At 42.9% G+C, this 18,049-nt stretch overlaps 1 protein-coding gene across 2 annotated transcripts in view; it reads left to right on the top strand.

Annotated features, from left to right (window-relative positions):
- The window catches only part of LOC145447383 (BCAS3 microtubule associated cell migration factor-like), a 100,349-nt gene that overhangs the window by 53,259 nt on the left and 29,041 nt on the right, over positions 1-18,049 (top strand). The window contains exons 18-22 of one of the 2 annotated variants that reach the window (XR_013917547.1): positions 457-625; positions 4,698-4,840; positions 4,899-5,019; positions 7,218-7,435; positions 13,098-13,305. Coding sequence is in view for 1 of the 2 variants with exons in the window: in XM_080325811.1 (XP_080181937.1) it covers positions 457-625; positions 4,698-4,840; positions 4,899-5,019; positions 7,218-7,435 (651 nt within the window). In the remaining variant the exon portion in view is untranslated. The remainder of the gene's footprint in view (positions 1-456; positions 626-4,697; positions 4,841-4,898; positions 5,020-7,217; positions 7,436-13,097; positions 13,306-18,049) is intronic. The other variant, XM_080325811.1, reaches the window with a different exon arrangement.

The following is an 18,049-nucleotide window of genomic DNA, read 5'->3' on the forward strand; positions in this document are numbered from 1 at the left end:
GTCTATCTAGGCCCCTCCTCGCCATCTCATCCGTGTAAGCGGTGTCTTATAAAAGCATAGAAGTGGGCCAAGCTACGAGTCGGCATCTACGGAATAAAAATTGAGAAAATCGGCCTGATGTCAATGACCATAGTAGTCGACAAATACCATGAATGCAACAACCGCCTCTGGGTACATCTATCAATACTACTCACTTAGTCAGCCCTTAAGATTATCGGACCAGAATCTGACATATGTTATCCTTTTATGTTATCCTTTCTTTTATCCAGTGTGCATACCTCTTATTTACATGCTGTACGCCAAGAAATGTCTGATTAAAAGCCTACTCCAAGTCGTTTCGGCACCCTTCTATCTTCTCATTAAATCACAATCTTGTGGTGTGTTGATTTGATAAAAAATTTAATTAGATGATCATGATGATGTTTGAGTGTGTAATTTCCAATATTTCCACATCAGATCGGTGTCCTGGGATGATGTAAATTTACCTCTTCCGCCGGCGAGCACGCTCTTACAAGTTGATGACAGCAGAAGAAAACGCATTCAACGGACTCGCAACGTCACCTCCGCCGGCTCCGCGCAGTCCGCCTTGTGCCATGCTGCGCAAAACAGCCGTGACACTAGCGAGGTATGTGGGGAATGGAATAGAATAGGCCGCAGTGAGAAGCCTTGCGGTACGCAATTTGTGAATTGGTTAGGTTATGTTTTGTTCCTTTCGTGATTTCAATATCAATGACCCTGCTGATGTATTATGCATGTCGGTCATAGATTTATGAAGGACGCAAATAGATTTCTGTGCTATGCACTTACGTATAGCAACGCGCTGCGAAATGACATTAGGAAATGATTCAGCTAACGCAAAGCTATTGATGCGCTGTGTGATTGATGAATAATTCTCGGTACATTCAGTGCGCTGCCTGTATTGCATGGAGTGTCGACATTTTTGGATTGTGTCACCGTGCAGATTGCGCGCTCCTATTGTAACAGCACTTGAACGGTGTTGTCAATAGTCCATATCAGAAGAGCGGAAATGCGCCCGGCCACAAATGTAAACTAAACACTTGAGACGCGATGTTGTCTTTTTCGGTGCGGAATGACTGAAGTTCTTGTCTGCATATATCTTATTATCTTAACATTCTTAAAGATGGATTATCTCGGATATTATCGGTGTGTATTACGTCATTATGTCTAATAAGATCGATGCGAGTTGCGTCAGCAGTGTAGTAGTGTTAGTTGGCACGGGAGAAACATATTTACAGCACGCTGAAATTGCGGGTTTTTATGGTGTTGGGTTTATTTCAATCGCACAGCGATTTCGCGACCAGATTGATTGCATAAGTTAAGTTATTCGGTCTTTGCGATTGTGAGATGTGTATTATTCATGACCGTTCTGATAGCACAAGATGTCCAATTCATCCATTATCGATCAGGAATATGGTCATGTGCCCCCTTATACCCATGTTATACCGTTGTATAATACGTTAATCCGTGTTTATATACTCAGAGGAAGCCCTTCTGGGGGTTTTGTTTGTATATGTGGCGTTGTGGGACCAGATGTCGCGTACATGGCATTTTAGTTCACACAAATCGATTTAGCCGGGAGCGTCGACATGACAACAAAGGTGTATTTATATCTAAGGCGAGGGTTCTTAATCTTTTAATAGTCGTGACCCATGTTCGTACTTAGAGAAATATGCGGCTCGCTTTTTAAAGTTCTGCACTAAACATACGAAGAATTCCTTCCGTGTGACGTTCTAATGACAAACAAACAAAGTTGAACATCGCGTCAAGTATGGCCCCGGGATTGCTGGGACTATTTTATCGGCCTTTTGGTTCCCTGCTATTGTATAACCGAATTGGTATGTACCCTTTAGTGTTACATGTGCATGGTGACACGCTGTTCACGAGTCTGGTGACTTGTTATGATTACCATACAAAGATGAAATTATTTCACTATTCCTAATGTGGTCAGTCGCGCTTTCTGGGCAGTTGGAAATCTTGAGAGGGAAATTAGTTTGAACTTGGCAGTATGAATATAATGTTTTTTATAAATAAAAGTGAATTTAAATACGGAATCGGGACACGCTCGTTTTTTTCACTACTTTACACATTCATACATATGCTTCTGCGTCCCACTGCGTAGGAAAGACGGGTATATAGGAACAATATCAATATCATGCAGACTCTTTGGTCCGTGCGTGCATTTATTAATATTTCATGGTTTCAAGACACTCATCAAATTGCTATGCAATGGGAAGATAGATACGAGACGAAATGGCCAGGTGAAGTTTATCAATCAATCAATCGTTCGCGCATAGGCATAGGCATGCAGGCACTGAATAATAATACGTAACATATGACATATAAACGGGCACGCAGTGAAAATGGACAGGGAACTATATCAGTAGAAAGTATGTAATATGTATAGACGAAATCGATCCGTCACAAACGTGATCCGGTTGGCCTGGTCTCAAACTAAGGCGGGCATTGATTCTGTATAGCCGAGAATCACTAGCGACTTGCTGATAATTAGTGCCAACGCAGTTAAAAGTTGAAGTAACGCAGTAAATATCTGCTGCTCAATTGCAAGTAGAAGCCACGACTTCAATACACGTCAAAACAACTTCAAGTTGAAGCAGAAAACGAAACGTCTCAATCACGGTCGTAATGACTCGAGTCGCGATTTTTTTGGTGACTTGTTTCGAGTCATTTTTTCAAATGCGTAAAATGACTTGACTCGAGTAAATTTTTGTGTTGCCTTGGCTTGTACTCGAGTCATTGTGCATGACTCGAACCAAGTCATATGACTCGAGACTAGGACGGCCGAGACCGATATTTCATTGTAAGTTCGAAGAATAGTAAAGTCACCATATTGGATTTCGTCTATCAGTCCTGATACTTGGAAAATAAGGCCAGAAACTTTTAAGAAAATTACGATATTATGAATGCGAACCATTCTATATCACAACCGCAGAGTTAAATAGTATATTCATATTGAAATGAACCCGAATATTTTCGGCTGACACTCGTCAGGGGTAATCGTCAGCAACTAGTAGAGAATTGGAAAGAACATTGTATATCAACAATCGTATCACAAAATATGACGTCACCAGCATGAAATTTCGAATGAGAGAACGTTCAATGTACTATTTTTAGGTGATACACGAACTCCTTTTGTTGACAGAGTTTTGGTTGGTGTATTTTGATAAAAGTTGATTCCAAGGCACACAAATGGAATTGTGAACGACCTCGACCTACGATTCGAAATCGGTCGTCTCGATAATTATTCGCACAAATCGGATTATCCAACAGATGTTTGCCGATGGCAGAATTAATGGCCTTTGATCGATCAGCATCAATCTTAAGTGGATGAGTTAAGGGTGAGCTTTTCACATCGCGTGACGCACGTGTTCTGATAAATCTGGGGACATGTTGGTTTATGCGGTCCTGCAGACGTCTTGACGTTCTTCCCACGTAGCCACAATCACAGTGGCACCTATATTCGTACACTACATTACTTTGTTGAAGTGCAGGAAGCACGTCTTTGCGTGTTGAAGGGAGCAGTTGTGTTGTTGTAAAAATCACATTGGTTTTGACTGTATCGTAACATTTACCGACAGCAGAAATCAATTGTTTTTCAAAGCGGGTGGAAATGGGGCCAATCCAAGGTAGATGGATATAAACATCTTTTATTGTTCGTGCGGTGGGCTCTGCTCGTTTTTCTGCGTTGAATTGCGTTAATTTCCTCTCCATGCCGCGGCTGATGACGTGTTCAGGGTAACCGTTATCAAGTAAGATTTTTCGGATGTACCGCAGAGTTGAAAAAAGGTGGGTTGAATCGGATTGAACTGAAAAGTGAACATAATTACTTGGACCCTGACTCGAGTCAAAACACCGCGGACTCGACCCTTTACTAGCGGACTTGGACGCGGACTTGACTCGGCGGTGAATTAAAAATGACCCGACTTGACTCGCGTCAAAACTATAAAAGTGAGGTTGACTTGTGACTCGGGACCTTGTGACTTGGTTGCATCTTACAACCCTGGTCTCAATAGTAGCCTACTCCAGTGAGCGATTCCAAGAAGTAGATTCTGTCGAGGGCTCACATACTTTTAGCAGTTATTAGAAGTGGCTCCTTTGAAAATTGTGAGATGAATCTTCGCAACTAACGCAAAATTACTAACGTGATTTGAAATAGGTTTAATCCCCTTAAATGTATTCAGTTACCGGGAGGGGCTTATATTTCACTTGGTTCTTATGACGGTCTCACTCGTGAAAAGGACGCAAACTTATCCCAAAATTGCTTTCCTTTTCGAAATCCACTTTCAAAACCTACTTGTGCTTCTTCCTGGAGTGTGTTTGGCTGCTTCCACTTCAGTTGTCATTTTTAGGCAAGACTAGGTCTAGAATTCATTCTGTTAAGCGGAACTAGACATTAAACATTTACTATTTACATACTTGGAAATCGCTAATTCTACTCATACTTAGCACTAGTTTACATCGATGCTCCTACTTCTACTTAGAGAAGCTCTTATTTGAATGTTAGCTACTGCGTCCGCGGCGACTCATCTGGTCCTGACGGGCGACCTGACGCCCGCGGGCACCGCGTTGGTGACCCCTGACTCAAAGTAACAACGATGACTTCTTCGACCATTTATCCAGTGGATACATGCAATACTCTTGTCTTATTTTTTATGCAGGCCGGGAAAGCTGTCGAAGATCCTACAAACCAACAGCCTCAACCGCGCTTCACCAAAAGCGCGCGGTCTCTGAGAGGCGGACAGTATCCGGGCACTGCCAGGAGCATAACACCGTCCGAGTCGCCAGTTCCGAGCAGCAAATCGTAATGAGCATGTGCTATCATAGGCTAAGCGTGGATGATCTAAAAGCTTCCGTTACAGAGATCATGGATTGCAGCAGGCGGATTTCACCGAAGAACTCGAGACGGGGCGGAGCCCTAGTGAATCGGACAACTCTGACGTTAGTCCGCGGTCGTGTGATTCCGACGAATGGCTATCGCAGGTAACCGTGGGAGTCTGTACTTGGTGGTATTGGAAGATAGTGCGCTGCAGACTTGAGTAACTAAGATCATAAAGTTGGATTGACTAAAAAGTCGATCATCGCGTTTATCAGGATTTAACAACACAGGATTAAGGAACCGGATGGTCGCAGCGCATAAAGTTGAGTTTTAATCTCGCGATTTAGCAAACCGGGAAGAAAAACATACAATACACTGCGTAAATTTCCTACGCAAAATATATTTCCGACAATGACCGTGACGGTTGTCCCCTATGTAATGGCTTCACTAAACAACCAGACAATCACCCAATAATGTACGCACCATTGCAGAGCGATATATCTATCAATATTCTATAATCCGTTTCTTCGCTATACGGTACTACTCGACTTTCATTTCGCGATGACGATAATTCTACCTATTACAGTATCAGCAGCCTGCCGTTTCATTCAACAACCTGACAATTGACAGCCAACAACACGTTTCCGCATTATGATGCAACAGCACTTGATTAACAGTACCGAGTCGGGATAAATCATCGCGCGTAACCTTATCCAACTTTGTGCGTCCGGATTAGCAATTTTTAATGTCACGATTAGCATACTTACGGATCAGCTAACTTTATGATATCCGCCTAAACTGCCTATCGATTATCAGTTTTTAATCACACGATTACCATTCTCCCAGATCAGCTAACTTTCTGAACTTCGTTCTAATTTGACTAACCTGAGCGAAATGCCCGTGATGTAATTCTGATCTAATTTGTTGAATGTTTATAAATTATGCTCTAATTGCAATCTAATTTTTGGTATTCCTCAAAAATGCTACAGGTGAACTGCATATAGTGAGACACGAGACGAGGTTGGTGTTCAAACATTTTCCATTCTCGTGAGTTCTAATATGATGTGAACCAAACTTCATTTTTGTTGTATTACTTTCTGACCTTGATTGTAATTTATAATTCTAAAAGTTTGTGTGAACTCGGTAATTCTAATTATAACCAAACTGGTAAAAAAAATCTGTGAAGTTGATATGCGTACACCGCGCACTTTCTATGCCCGTGTGCCTGTTATGGTTTGAAATCCGTGTCGTAATGTCATCTTTTATATGGCAATACACGCGTCAGAAGTGGATTGGCGCCTGTCTGTAAACCGTATTCTTTTCCTTATTATTGTTGCCGCTGCACTTGTATAGGCGTCTCTCGTCATTATGGTTTCCTTGTGGATGGCATCTCTGCTTCCTGCCATTGCTTGCGAGCTGTTGTTACGCTGTTGTTTTGCTTCAGCAAGCTATTTCGAACTGTGCAAGTGTACATTGTGTGTGATTCGGTATTCAAATTCGTTGGAGTTTGGCTGCTTACTGGTTATGTAATGCAAGTTGGGATTTTGTGAGTGTAGACTGTTCCGGGGCAATGCTGACACACGGTTAATTTTCGTTTCGTAACTGTCGAATTCGCGGGAGTTTCCGGGAAGAATAAGAGAAGTGGTCGACTTATCTTGTTCCGGTTTTCATTCCGCATATATACATTATGTATTTCGGATATCACTGTCTTTTGTTTCTCTTCTCTCTCAGTATTTCACGCATGATTAATTCGCCTATTCCATTCGCTGGTATGTTCAGCTTTGGATATGATTCCGAACATCAGCTTACGACGCCACATACTAAAAATGGAGTCAACTAAAGATGCTTCCCTCTTTATCTCGCATTTACAATTGAAACAGCAAGAAAATTATTAGCGGGGTCAAAACGAGGTATTTTTGCACCGTGACCCATTTACCTACGAAACAGTTTGGCAACCGGAAAGTTTTTAGCTTTCCCAAATTAGATTGGAATTAGATTTGTAGCTACATTTTTTCTAAATTAGATTAGAATTAAACTACCCACATTTCAACTAGAATTATCTAGTTGTCCGAGTCTGAGGGTGCCATTACGGGCGGCTGGCGTTGCTTATATACAGATATTGTGACGTCATGTGACAACTACGAGCTGTCTTTGTCTCCATGTTCGAATTGTCAGCAAGTTCGGTGCGTCGGTTACGACAGTGGTTCTTAACCGCCGGTCCTTGCCAAAGTTCCTGTCGTTATGCCAAACAGATTAAAACATTACCTCAATTGCATTTCGAAACGAAACACCAGATTTTAATGAACTAAAAAGGGTTAACAACGAGTTTCCTGCCCTGTGTGACTATCTTGTATTCGCACAGGTGGAAATGACAGCTCACGAGGGTCCCGCGCGCCGCATCTGGATGCAGCCGCAATTTCGCTTCATGGTGAGACACTCCACCGGCAGCACTACGCTGCTGTCCTCTTCCTCCAGCGCCATGTTCTCAAACCGGAGCCGCAATCTCGCCGCCGGACAAAATCCGGCAGACGGCGAGGCGACGCGGTCACTCGACGACGACCTCGACTTGGACTCTTTGAAGTGAGTTTCCGGAGTTGATTTAAAATGTGTAGTAGCGCGCCTTATTCGTGTATCGTATGCAATCACGGCGGGCCAATCCCCAGCTGGGCCAGTTAAGCGTGTTGTCTGCATGGGGCATATCTATGAGCATCGGAGCGTGGATTTGGATTTGACGAATTTGAAGATTTTAGCCGGATCGGAATCGGATTTGGAGGAAGGATTTCTTTTGATTTCTTTTGACTTGGACACTTCTGACTAATCCTGCGCCTGTCCAATCCCCAAATTAACCGTTACCGTAACCCTAATTCCAACTTGAATCTAACTCCCATGCTCGTAAGTCGACTAGTCATTTCTTTCATTATCAGATATGGCTGGGCTGGACATGTTAGTGAGTGAATTATTAATTGTCATTTCGACTTTATTCTGAAACCGGGACAGCAGAGATGAGCATGGATTAGGATTAGGTTTTGAAAAAACAGGATTTGTGAAATTTTGTCGGATTTGGATTGGATTTGGATTAGACATTTTTTCAGAATGGATTAGGATTTGGATTGGATTTACCTATTTTCTGGGAGAATGAAATGTCGTGTGGCGAATGGCGACAAACTATTTTCAGATCAGTTATTAATGTACCTATGGTTACTAAGTTATCTTGAATCAAGTGAATCGTTGGTTGCGAAAGAAAATTTTCGAATCCCTCCATTGCATAAATTAGTATTTTTTCTGAATTTCCAGTTGGAATCGGATTAGGATTGGACAATGGACTTGGACATGGACTTGAATATGAAAAAGTTATGGATTAGGATTTGGATTTGGATTTGAAGGTTCGGATTTGGATTGGATTAGGACATAGAAATTTCAAATCCGCTCATCTCTGCGGGACAGCGACAAGGTTTTGAAAATTATGAAATCATCTGTGTCGTCGACAGATGAATTGACTCAAGCATACAGATAGTTGACTGTCATTTGAGCATGCGGAACTTCAGTATGTGACTTTGTAACCCCAAAACTGACCCTAACCCGGAAATTAAGCTTAAAGGGACACTGGGCTCTAAAAATGATGTGGTCTCAAATTGAAGGTAAAAACGAACAAAAATTTTTGGCCGCGGCCATTTCCTTCAGAACGACACCGTAAGGGAGCTGCATTTTATTGAAATTTCTACAAGACCAGCCGGCGCGGCTGCTTAACCCGTTACATGCCACAATATCTTAACCGTCGCACTTGCTCGACGTGATTAGGTAGTCACGCAGAGAACGAATTTTAGATAGTTGTCAGCCGATGTTATGAAGGAAGTGTGTCTTAGTTTCGTTCTCTGCGTGACTGCCTTATCGCGTCGAGCAAGTGCGGCGATGAAGACATCGTGCCATGTAACGGGTTAAGCAGCCGCGGCAGCTGGTCTTGTAGAAATTTCAATAAATTGCAGCTCCATTACAGTGGCGTTCTGAAGGAAATAGCTGCGGCCAAAAATTTTTGTTCGTTTTTACCTTCAATTGGAGACCACATCATTTTTAGAGCGCAGTGCCCCTTTAATGTATACCCTAATCATATATCTAACCCTAACCCGCATGCATTACAAAGTGCCGCATTCTGCAAGTGTCACATGGTCATATGTCCGGTCCACGGGTTATACAGACATCTCGATTTCACCGCGCATGGCGCGGCGTGTATGCTCGGCGTGTGACATGCGCGCCTTCGCGAGAGCAAGTAAATTTACGCTGCCTAAATTTTCGCGACCTTTGCATGCGGCAGCTATGTGTACCGCGTAACTTGATTTCACGGATGAGATGACCGCGATTCCAAGCGCTGGCATGGCTTTTTTCTGACGTGCGATTTTTGCACTGCCATTCTCAATACGCCCAATTTATTGCGTCATCTCGCGGCCCGAATCGATGAAATTGTCTTTCTCCAGTTTCCCCGTTGTTCAGTGCGATAATTGTTCTCGTGTGACGTCACATGTACATGACCTTTTCACCCGATGTATTCGCGGAGGTCAGATGTTGGCCTCGATTAGAAAGTAGGGAATGGAATACTCAGTGGAAGAAAGTCTTAGGCCAGTGGTCGGGAACCTATGGCTCGCGAGCCATATATGGCTCTTTTGGGTATAAGACGTGGCTCTTTGCCAAATATTTATTTTTGTGTTGAATTGATCAATATTGCAACGAGTAGTTGGTAAATGTTAATCACGGCCAAAATAATTATTCTCGTGGCAGTACAAACATGTCTTTGAGAGGTAAAGACAATGTTGTCTTTAAGTTTAGGGGCTCGGACCCTCTCTTTTCAAAATCACCAAATTTAAGTTACTGTCACGCCGGCGATCAATATCACTCGCGAATTCTATGTACCCGACTCGAACTCTTGAATTGTGCGATACGTTGATTAATCAAAGAGCATAGCAGACACGGCAGCGCCCATTTCAAAACGCAGTTTTCAAATACGCATTGTCTTCCTGATCTAAGTCGCAAAATGAACTGTTGTGAATGTGACAATTACCAGCTCGAATTACACACAACGTCATAGCTATCCACGTTCTTGATCGGTAAGTATAGCTCTGTGTAGTGCCGGCGATAAAATGTAGGCGGGTAGCTCAACGTTATGTTACCGCCGAATACTTTGAGAAGTCGATAAGTATATAGATTTTCGTAATCAGTGTGACAGTCACATTCGATTAATATCAGTTGAAATAAATTCTAAGCTACATATGAATTGCGTTATCAAGGGTTAGGCTTGGCCCGTCTGCTCTATACCTCTCGTTTTGACCTTTATTTCCGAACAATAAATACCAGATTTTACTCAGAAAATATGGCGCACACGAGGAATCCCATGTAGTGAGTTCGAATTAGTGCTACCATGACGTCATACATTTTCAATTGTGACGTAACAGTTGATTGGCATGTATGGCTCTTTGGGAGTTGAGGTGGAAAAAATAGGGCCAATATGGCTCTTCGGACAAAAAAGGTTCCCGACCACTGTCTTAGGCGGTGGTTCTCAACCGCCGGACATGTTGCATATTTATATCGCGATCGCAAGATGTAACGAGATGAGGCTTGTCCATTAATTAGACTGCAAGGGTCACCAACCTTTTTGCAACCAAGGGCTACTTTTGGGTACTGATTGAAGCGACGGGCTACCATTTACTCCCGTCGTTTACCCGTGTCAGACACAATTTCCGCTTTGATATGCATAGCACTGGGCAGGTATCGCATAGCGATAAGACTTCTAATATATTCTTTTAAATCAAAACATCCATTCCCATCATCCAACCCCTCATCCTTTCAAGAAGACCGTGGATGGCATGCCGTCATATCGCCTGTATGAACAGTACTCCGTTGGCCTATTATATGTCTTCGATATCTTGTTATTCTACTACATGTTGGTATATTACTAATTGTAATTGGGTATATTTGATATCATCATTTTAAGTGGTTTATATATGTATTGTCATTTCTAAGTCACATATTACAGAGTGATTTAAACAATTATAGCTAAATCACTCAATTTATATATTTAAAGGCTCACTGGTGATAATCTGACTAATATTGGCAAATGCTGCTATTCGATCTATTTTTAGAACAGGCTCGCGGGCCCCTCATCTGGTCCTCGCGGGCTACCTGGTGCCCGCGGGCACCAGGTTGGTGACCCCTGAATTAGAGAAATGAAACATCAAATTTTGAATTCATTTGGAAATTTGACCCGTGTTTTTCTGCATGGTGCCGTAATACAGAGCTTGTGGTATACTTTGGACTTGGCGTACTTCGCAATGCTGCATGTGTTGCACCAAACTGTGTAAAGTAGCCCACAACTCGTACATGAAAGCTATGAAGACTTTTAAATCCAATTTTTTAAAATTTCGGCGATACAATTTGCGTTGTTCCCACTATAGGCATAGCTTTGCACAAGTTTCGTATGCTGCGATGCGACCAATCGAGATTTCCAACCTTCCAAAGTGGAAAATCGTGTCGAGACTATCATTCTCGTTGATAAATAAACTCTTAGTGGCAAAGGAGTGTATAATTTCAGTAGCCTGCTCGAGAAAAATCATTGTGCCCTAGTCAAAAGTGCAGACGTTATCGATTTACCGCAATCGGATACCAATCATCTCGACAAATGCACTCGTATCTCGCATCGTGAGTCTTGATTTGATGCCGTCACAGCGACAGCGTGGGTGCCATTACGTGACGCGTTTGTGGATTGGTATTCGCGGCATTTATATATATAGGCTGCGTGACGTTGTCCGTTCTGTTTAGAAATTATACGCCGGTCGTCTGCAATTAAACTTGTCTACGTCAGAGACATGCGCGGGTTACGTAATCAGCGTGCGCACCGCGTATGCCGCGGTGTAAACGCGTAGTTTACTCTTCTGGCTGCTTCGAACTTCGCACCGGTTCGTTCCAAGTCGCCTTACTTCCGTGTATGGATCTGAAGTTGCATAATAAGTCACGGCGATGTGTATCGATGTATTGATATGCAGAGTTTTGCTGGTATAGTGGCGTATGGGTTACCAGTGAATTCGACACGAATCCTAATCGGGCCTGACGATGTGTCAGGCACCTATCGTAAGCCCCTTTTGTAACCCTAACCGACCTAAACCATAACTTTAACCTTAAAGGGGCACTGCACTCTAAAAATGATGTGGTCTCAAATTGAAGGGCAAAACGAAAGAAAAATTTTGGCCGCAGCCGTTTTCTTCAGAACGCCACCGTAATGGAGCTGTAATTATTGAAATTTCCAGAGTTGCAGCACGCTCCAGCAGTCACGCAGAGATCGAACTTTATATAGTTGTCAGCCGATGTTATGACGGAAATAGAATACACTAGGCCCGATTTTGACATGAATCTCTTGACTGGATATCTTCCGTTGAACGCGGTATCTAAACCGCCTTGGCGTGTACGACATATTTCCTACATAGCATCGGCTGACAACTATATAAAGTTCGATCTCTGCGTGACTGCTGGAGCGTGCTGCAACTCTGGAAATTTCAATACATAACAGCTCCATTACGGTGGCGTTCTGAAGAAAACGGCTGCGGCCAAAATTTTTCTTTCGTTTTGCCCTTCAATTTGAGACCACATCATTTTTAGAGTGCAGTGCCCCTTTAAGCTAACCGATATTCACTAAACCTATAACCCTAACTCGAATACATTAATGCATACATACCAATTGTGTGACATGAATGTGAGTATTATATCACAATCCACCATCATGTTTCACGATACATTCATTTTCGAAGTTACTGACACAATGTTGATGAATCGCATTCATAATAATAATATTAATAGTTATTTACATTTCTAATATAAAATTCATCAAGTTCCGAATTCACTCGTAATCTTGGCAAGTACTGGTAAACCTCATTACATATCGGTATTCTTCACTACTTCGAACCGCCGCGAGACCCTAAAATTACAGTTAATATATATCCTCCAAACTACACTATGAAACTATACTGCGCCCTCGGCTTGATCCCGATTTGACGACCGTGGGATCGATCGATTTAGAATGCGCGCGAATACCTTTTTGCCGAGGTCATGGTCTTCCGCGCTATCGTGTCTTTCATGAAATGCGTGAAACTTCGTGTCAGAAGTGTTCAGTAACGAAGGACCTCTGCTTTTTCGGAGTAGTCATGTGGATTTTTCTGACTTTCATTGCTTACCCAAGTGGTTATGGTTTAAATAACTTCCGGAGTAGAAACAATGACTTGTTCAACCACCTCTGCTTCGCATCTCTGATGACATTGGGCGTTGTCAAGTTCGCCTGAAGATATTCCGCTGGCGTTTACCACGATCAACGCTACAACTGACGCATTCGTAACTGTGACGACAGCCGCAACAGTTGAGCGCGGCTTGACCGCGTGATTTCATTCGAACTGACAAATTCTCGGTGAAACTTACAGGTGTGACTGGAGCACAGCATGGAAGTTTATTTCCTCGTTTCGCAGTTCGTCCAGTGACGGCAGACTCGCGTCGATGTGGAAAGGAAATGGGCGGGCTGGCTAAAATTAGAGCTGTTCCGAACCGAGGACTTAGCTTCGTGTCGAGTGTTCCTTCCAGTACCATTCATTTTACGTCATATAGTAAGGATAAATTGCAAAGCAAAAGCTAGTACCTGTCACAAATCGGAGTCGAAATAATGCCAGACCCAAATCAAGTCTTTTCATATGTGTTCCCTGTGACTAAATCGGTACGTTACAATGTCGCTACACAAATAGATCGCGTCTTCAATCGACATGTTTACATAACCTCATGCATACATGTTTGCGATGTTGTCGTAAAGGCAAAACTATGTTTTGAGTTCTTCCACAGTGGGAGGAAAGACACTATAATTCCTGAGGCTGTGTGTGTACGTACACTGTACGTACACGTACAGTACACTTTATACATACACGAGCATGTCACACTTGAGCATTTGGGTTAAAGTTAAGTTCATGGTTGGGGCGTATAATTTCGGTACTACAAAATAACCTGATTCAAACTATACGAATCGTAATCATAGCTGTCAACACTACGCTCTGATTCGAATAATCTAATCGTTATGCCCAACCCCAGCAGCGACTCAATTTCGACGCATATTACGTACGGCTTACGCGTTCAGCTGCTATAGCCGGGTCAAAGTCAGTCGATCAAAATTCTCTTGAATTCGGTACTCGTTACTAGGGCTATTTTTTGACATGTAGCGTTAGGTTTAACAAATTATCAAAATTGTTTACAAAGTCAATGTTTTCACTGTCGGTGAACTTATCATTTCACAGTTTACATCTTGTAGCCTACTGTATAGGCTTACCGTTGTAGTCTGCTCTTTGCGAATCGTAAACGGTCAAATGAAACAAATAGGTTGACATGGTGTTATGCTCAGCGTACCGCAACATCCTAACTGGAGCAAGACTGCGTGGGCATTAGCTCTTATATCAAAAAGCGCGTGATGAAAAATTGTGATGTAGACATCATTATCAGAATGAAGCAACTCGGCGTGTCACCATCAGTGTACGCACAACTTCATTGTTGCCAGCCAACAACCGCGACTGTTGAACTTTCTTTCTCCATTCTTGGCAAGCTATTTAGTAAGGACAGACACTTTCCACCCGAGAATGTAGGAAAGAATCTTTCGTTGTACTGCAACAAATTTTAATTATTACTACCATAATACTGGAATTGTTCATAGGTCCAGATTTCGTTAAAATGAAGTTTTCAATGTAAAAATTTGTCAGTTTTCAAGAAAATGAATCATGCACTGAATATGGGGGAGCGTGCGGCGTCTTGATCGGTAGGTCGTGGGTCCGATCCCCGGCCGAGACTGATCAAAGACCTGATCAGTAACACTTGTGTCCATAGCTTCCTCGCTTGGCGCTCAGCACTATACCGTGATAGCTTGGAGGAGTAGTGGAAACCTTTTCCAGCGGCATTTGGACATCCTGCACAAATGGTATGCATATGCAATGCACTGATCACGTGTATGTAAATCATAAGTCCGTGTGTATATGACGTCGTAGCATCAAGGACAAAAAACCTATAAGCGCGAATTGTGACATACGGCATTTGGTGAATTCAGCACTCCACAGTTGGTGCGTGTGTATTATGTATTGGGTTTCTGGTTTTGGTTAGGGTTAGTAGGATTAGGAATAGGGGCCGCCAAATGCCGAATTAATGGGCAACCAACATTTGCAGAATGCGTGATCGCACTGCTATAGTTCTGCATTGCCGATGCCGCGAGCTCTTCACCCGGTGACCATTACCACGACGGGCGTGTTACAGGAAGCCGCTGTTTTGTGTTTTGTGTAAATGACAGCTCGCCATCGCTGCTGTATGGGACCGTATCAAAATCCGCGCCTCGAATTGATGCGATTAGCGTTCGGGGCTCTATCAATTTGGCGGCGTCTAAGTGGTAATCGCGCCGTTCTCTGGGGAACGTTCGTTCGGGCCCACTATTTCGAGCATGAATTATTCAGCGAATCGCCGTCTTAATCTACGCTTCACAATCGCGAAGCTTCACTCATCCGTCCGTCCCTGCATTCTGCCAGCGCTTGTTTTTATATATCTCCTACCTATATACGCGCGTGGTCTTGCATTTTTGATAGCTTACTGTCCGTCTATCCGGCGCGATAACTGTCAATGGTTGTGGGCCGATTGCTTGTATCGATAGTCCATTTTTTCTGACATTATGTTGTTTCTCTGTTTGCAATATCGTACTAAGGCCGGACCAAAAAACTTGAGTGATCCGATTCTGAATCCACCATTGCACATGTTAGAACGTCCAATGAGATATATTTAATAAACACGGCCAAAAATGCACGCGGAGGCGGCTTATTCTGCATGTAACGCGAAAAAGAGGTCGACTCGACGGAAAGCAGACGCGGAAACCGGTTTTCCGAGAACCGATCACCCCGGAAAGAAGGCCATTTTTAGTTAATTCACCAGCGTTCAGTGTCAGGTCAATAAATGTCCCGTTTAGACGTCTTCTTTTTCGGATCCGTTGATATGGGGGGGGGGGCGAAATTTGTGTTGAGATTGGCAAGGGGGAGATCAGTCGAAAAAGGTTGGGAACCACTGTTTTATATGACTACAGAGAAAAAAACGCCAGTACTACATGACATTAAAGATAATTTGGTATTTCTGACCATGCCTATTTCATTTCGTGACAATGGCGCCGGTTGAACATGACTTCACAGATACGTCATTTCCGTTAAAGTGCGTATCTTTATACGTGTTCTGGATGATGAAATATGACCAGTCAAGATTTCAAGGCGTTCACAGTGTAATATACTATAATTTTCGTTGCATAATTTAAGTACTCGAAGGCATCTCTCGATACTCGACTCATCCTGAGGTACTTCTGTCCGGAGCATTCCCTACAAAATTGAATATTTGAATATCGCCAATCGTCATGCAGTCGTGTATGCGGCGTAGCAAGCGTTGCATGTCGTTATATCACGGCTATCGCGTATTGTTTGCTGTTTGCGCGCATATCACGCGTTGCTCTTTGAAATGATGCCGTCCAAATTAGATTTGTTTTCTTGAAATGTCACAAAGCCAGGTAGCTCCACTCTTACGGTCAATGGACCGTCAATTTCGGTTTTTGTGCACTGAACTTCACATAATGGTTTGTATCACCTCGGTAACGTGGGCGGGAATGATCAAAAATCATTTTTTTGCAAATTAACCATGTTCCAACCTGTCAGCGTACCGAAAATAGCATACCCATATGCTTCATCGTTGAAGATATCATCACACTTCGCAACGCAAGCAAATAGGATATTATTCTCGATTTTGGCTGTCTTATCGCGGCATTGTATCGAAATTTTAATGCGACCGAATTCATGAAATTTTAATTGCCGCGCTTCCGTCGCGGGCCGTCGTAACAGCGGCGGAAATGTCGACGTCGCGATAACGCAAATATAAAGATCCTTCTTTCGATTCGATGTAACCCGCCGATTTCAAGCGCTATCCCGTGAATGATCGCTGTAAGATTCTCGGAAATCTCTCGCTAATCCACCCCTGCATTGTTGCCCGCGTCACCTGCCGCCGAGCGGTTATGTAACACTATCTCGACGAGGATTTAATCGATTTTTCATTTCTCGAACTTTGTTCGCGGAATTCAGGTTGCGGCTGCGATTGTATCCACAGGCGGATAGTTTCGAAGTAGCCCGCTTCTACTTTTTCGAATTACTCAAGTAGGTTTTACCTTACTCACGAGGTCATGATTACAGACTACCAATTGTACCCCAGATTTTAGGCGAAACTACCTACTTTTGCGTTGGATTTTGAAAAGTAGAAAGTAATTTGGGGTAAGTTATCATCGCTTTTATGGCTGAAATTGTCATAAGAACCGCGCCAGATAGCGGGTGTTACGGTGACTGACTATATCTCGAATATTTTACCCTTGCGTATTGTCATTTTTAGTTATTTTTCATATTGCAATTTCGAAAGTTTTTAGCTTTTTAGGCAAAAATCCAGACCTGGAATACTTACTTTTTACTGACTCGGAAACTGATTATAAATTTTGGACTTGAACTCTACTTCAGCTGGTTATATCCAGAGGCACGCATTCAAGTTACGCAGTGATCTTATACCATGGATTTATACGGAGTCAACCCGCATTTTCCAAATAGATGCGCTGAAAATTTTCATTTCGAATAATCCGCCTGAAATCCATTTATATCCCACACTTATCCGACCTTGCACTCAGCTATAACGCACACCTATTCGCCGGCACGATTTTACTTAGCGCCGTAATCCTATCCCCGTATTGAGAACGATCGCTTCAAGCCGCTGTCGTTTTAAATAGATTGTGACGTCAGAACACGTCACCGAAATGGGTAATTGAGACGCTCCGGGATCTGTGAACTGAAGCCTTGCTTTAACCCGAAATTTAATAATTTTACTGTGGATTTTCGTACCTTTGGTTCGCTTCCCGGTAATATGCGTGTTGTCGGTGCGCAGAACAACATCGAGCCTGCGCTAAATTTTGTAGAGTTATTATATTAGCTGTGGGACGCTGCGTAATATATTTTGCGATATTAAGTTTGACAGGGAGCGCGGCGCTAACCTGAATGTGATACGCCGTTTCCGAGAAGGCCTGTATTGTTAACGGTGCACGCTAAATTGTTTGACGTATGCTTGCAATTTGATGCGGCGGCCTAATCG

The sequence above is a fragment of the Botryllus schlosseri genome, chromosome 9 (assembly GCF_051294905.1).
Source record: "Botryllus schlosseri isolate E-star chromosome 9, Bs_hap1, whole genome shotgun sequence".
In the NCBI taxonomy this organism is placed as follows: domain Eukaryota; kingdom Metazoa; phylum Chordata; class Ascidiacea; order Stolidobranchia; family Styelidae; genus Botryllus; species Botryllus schlosseri.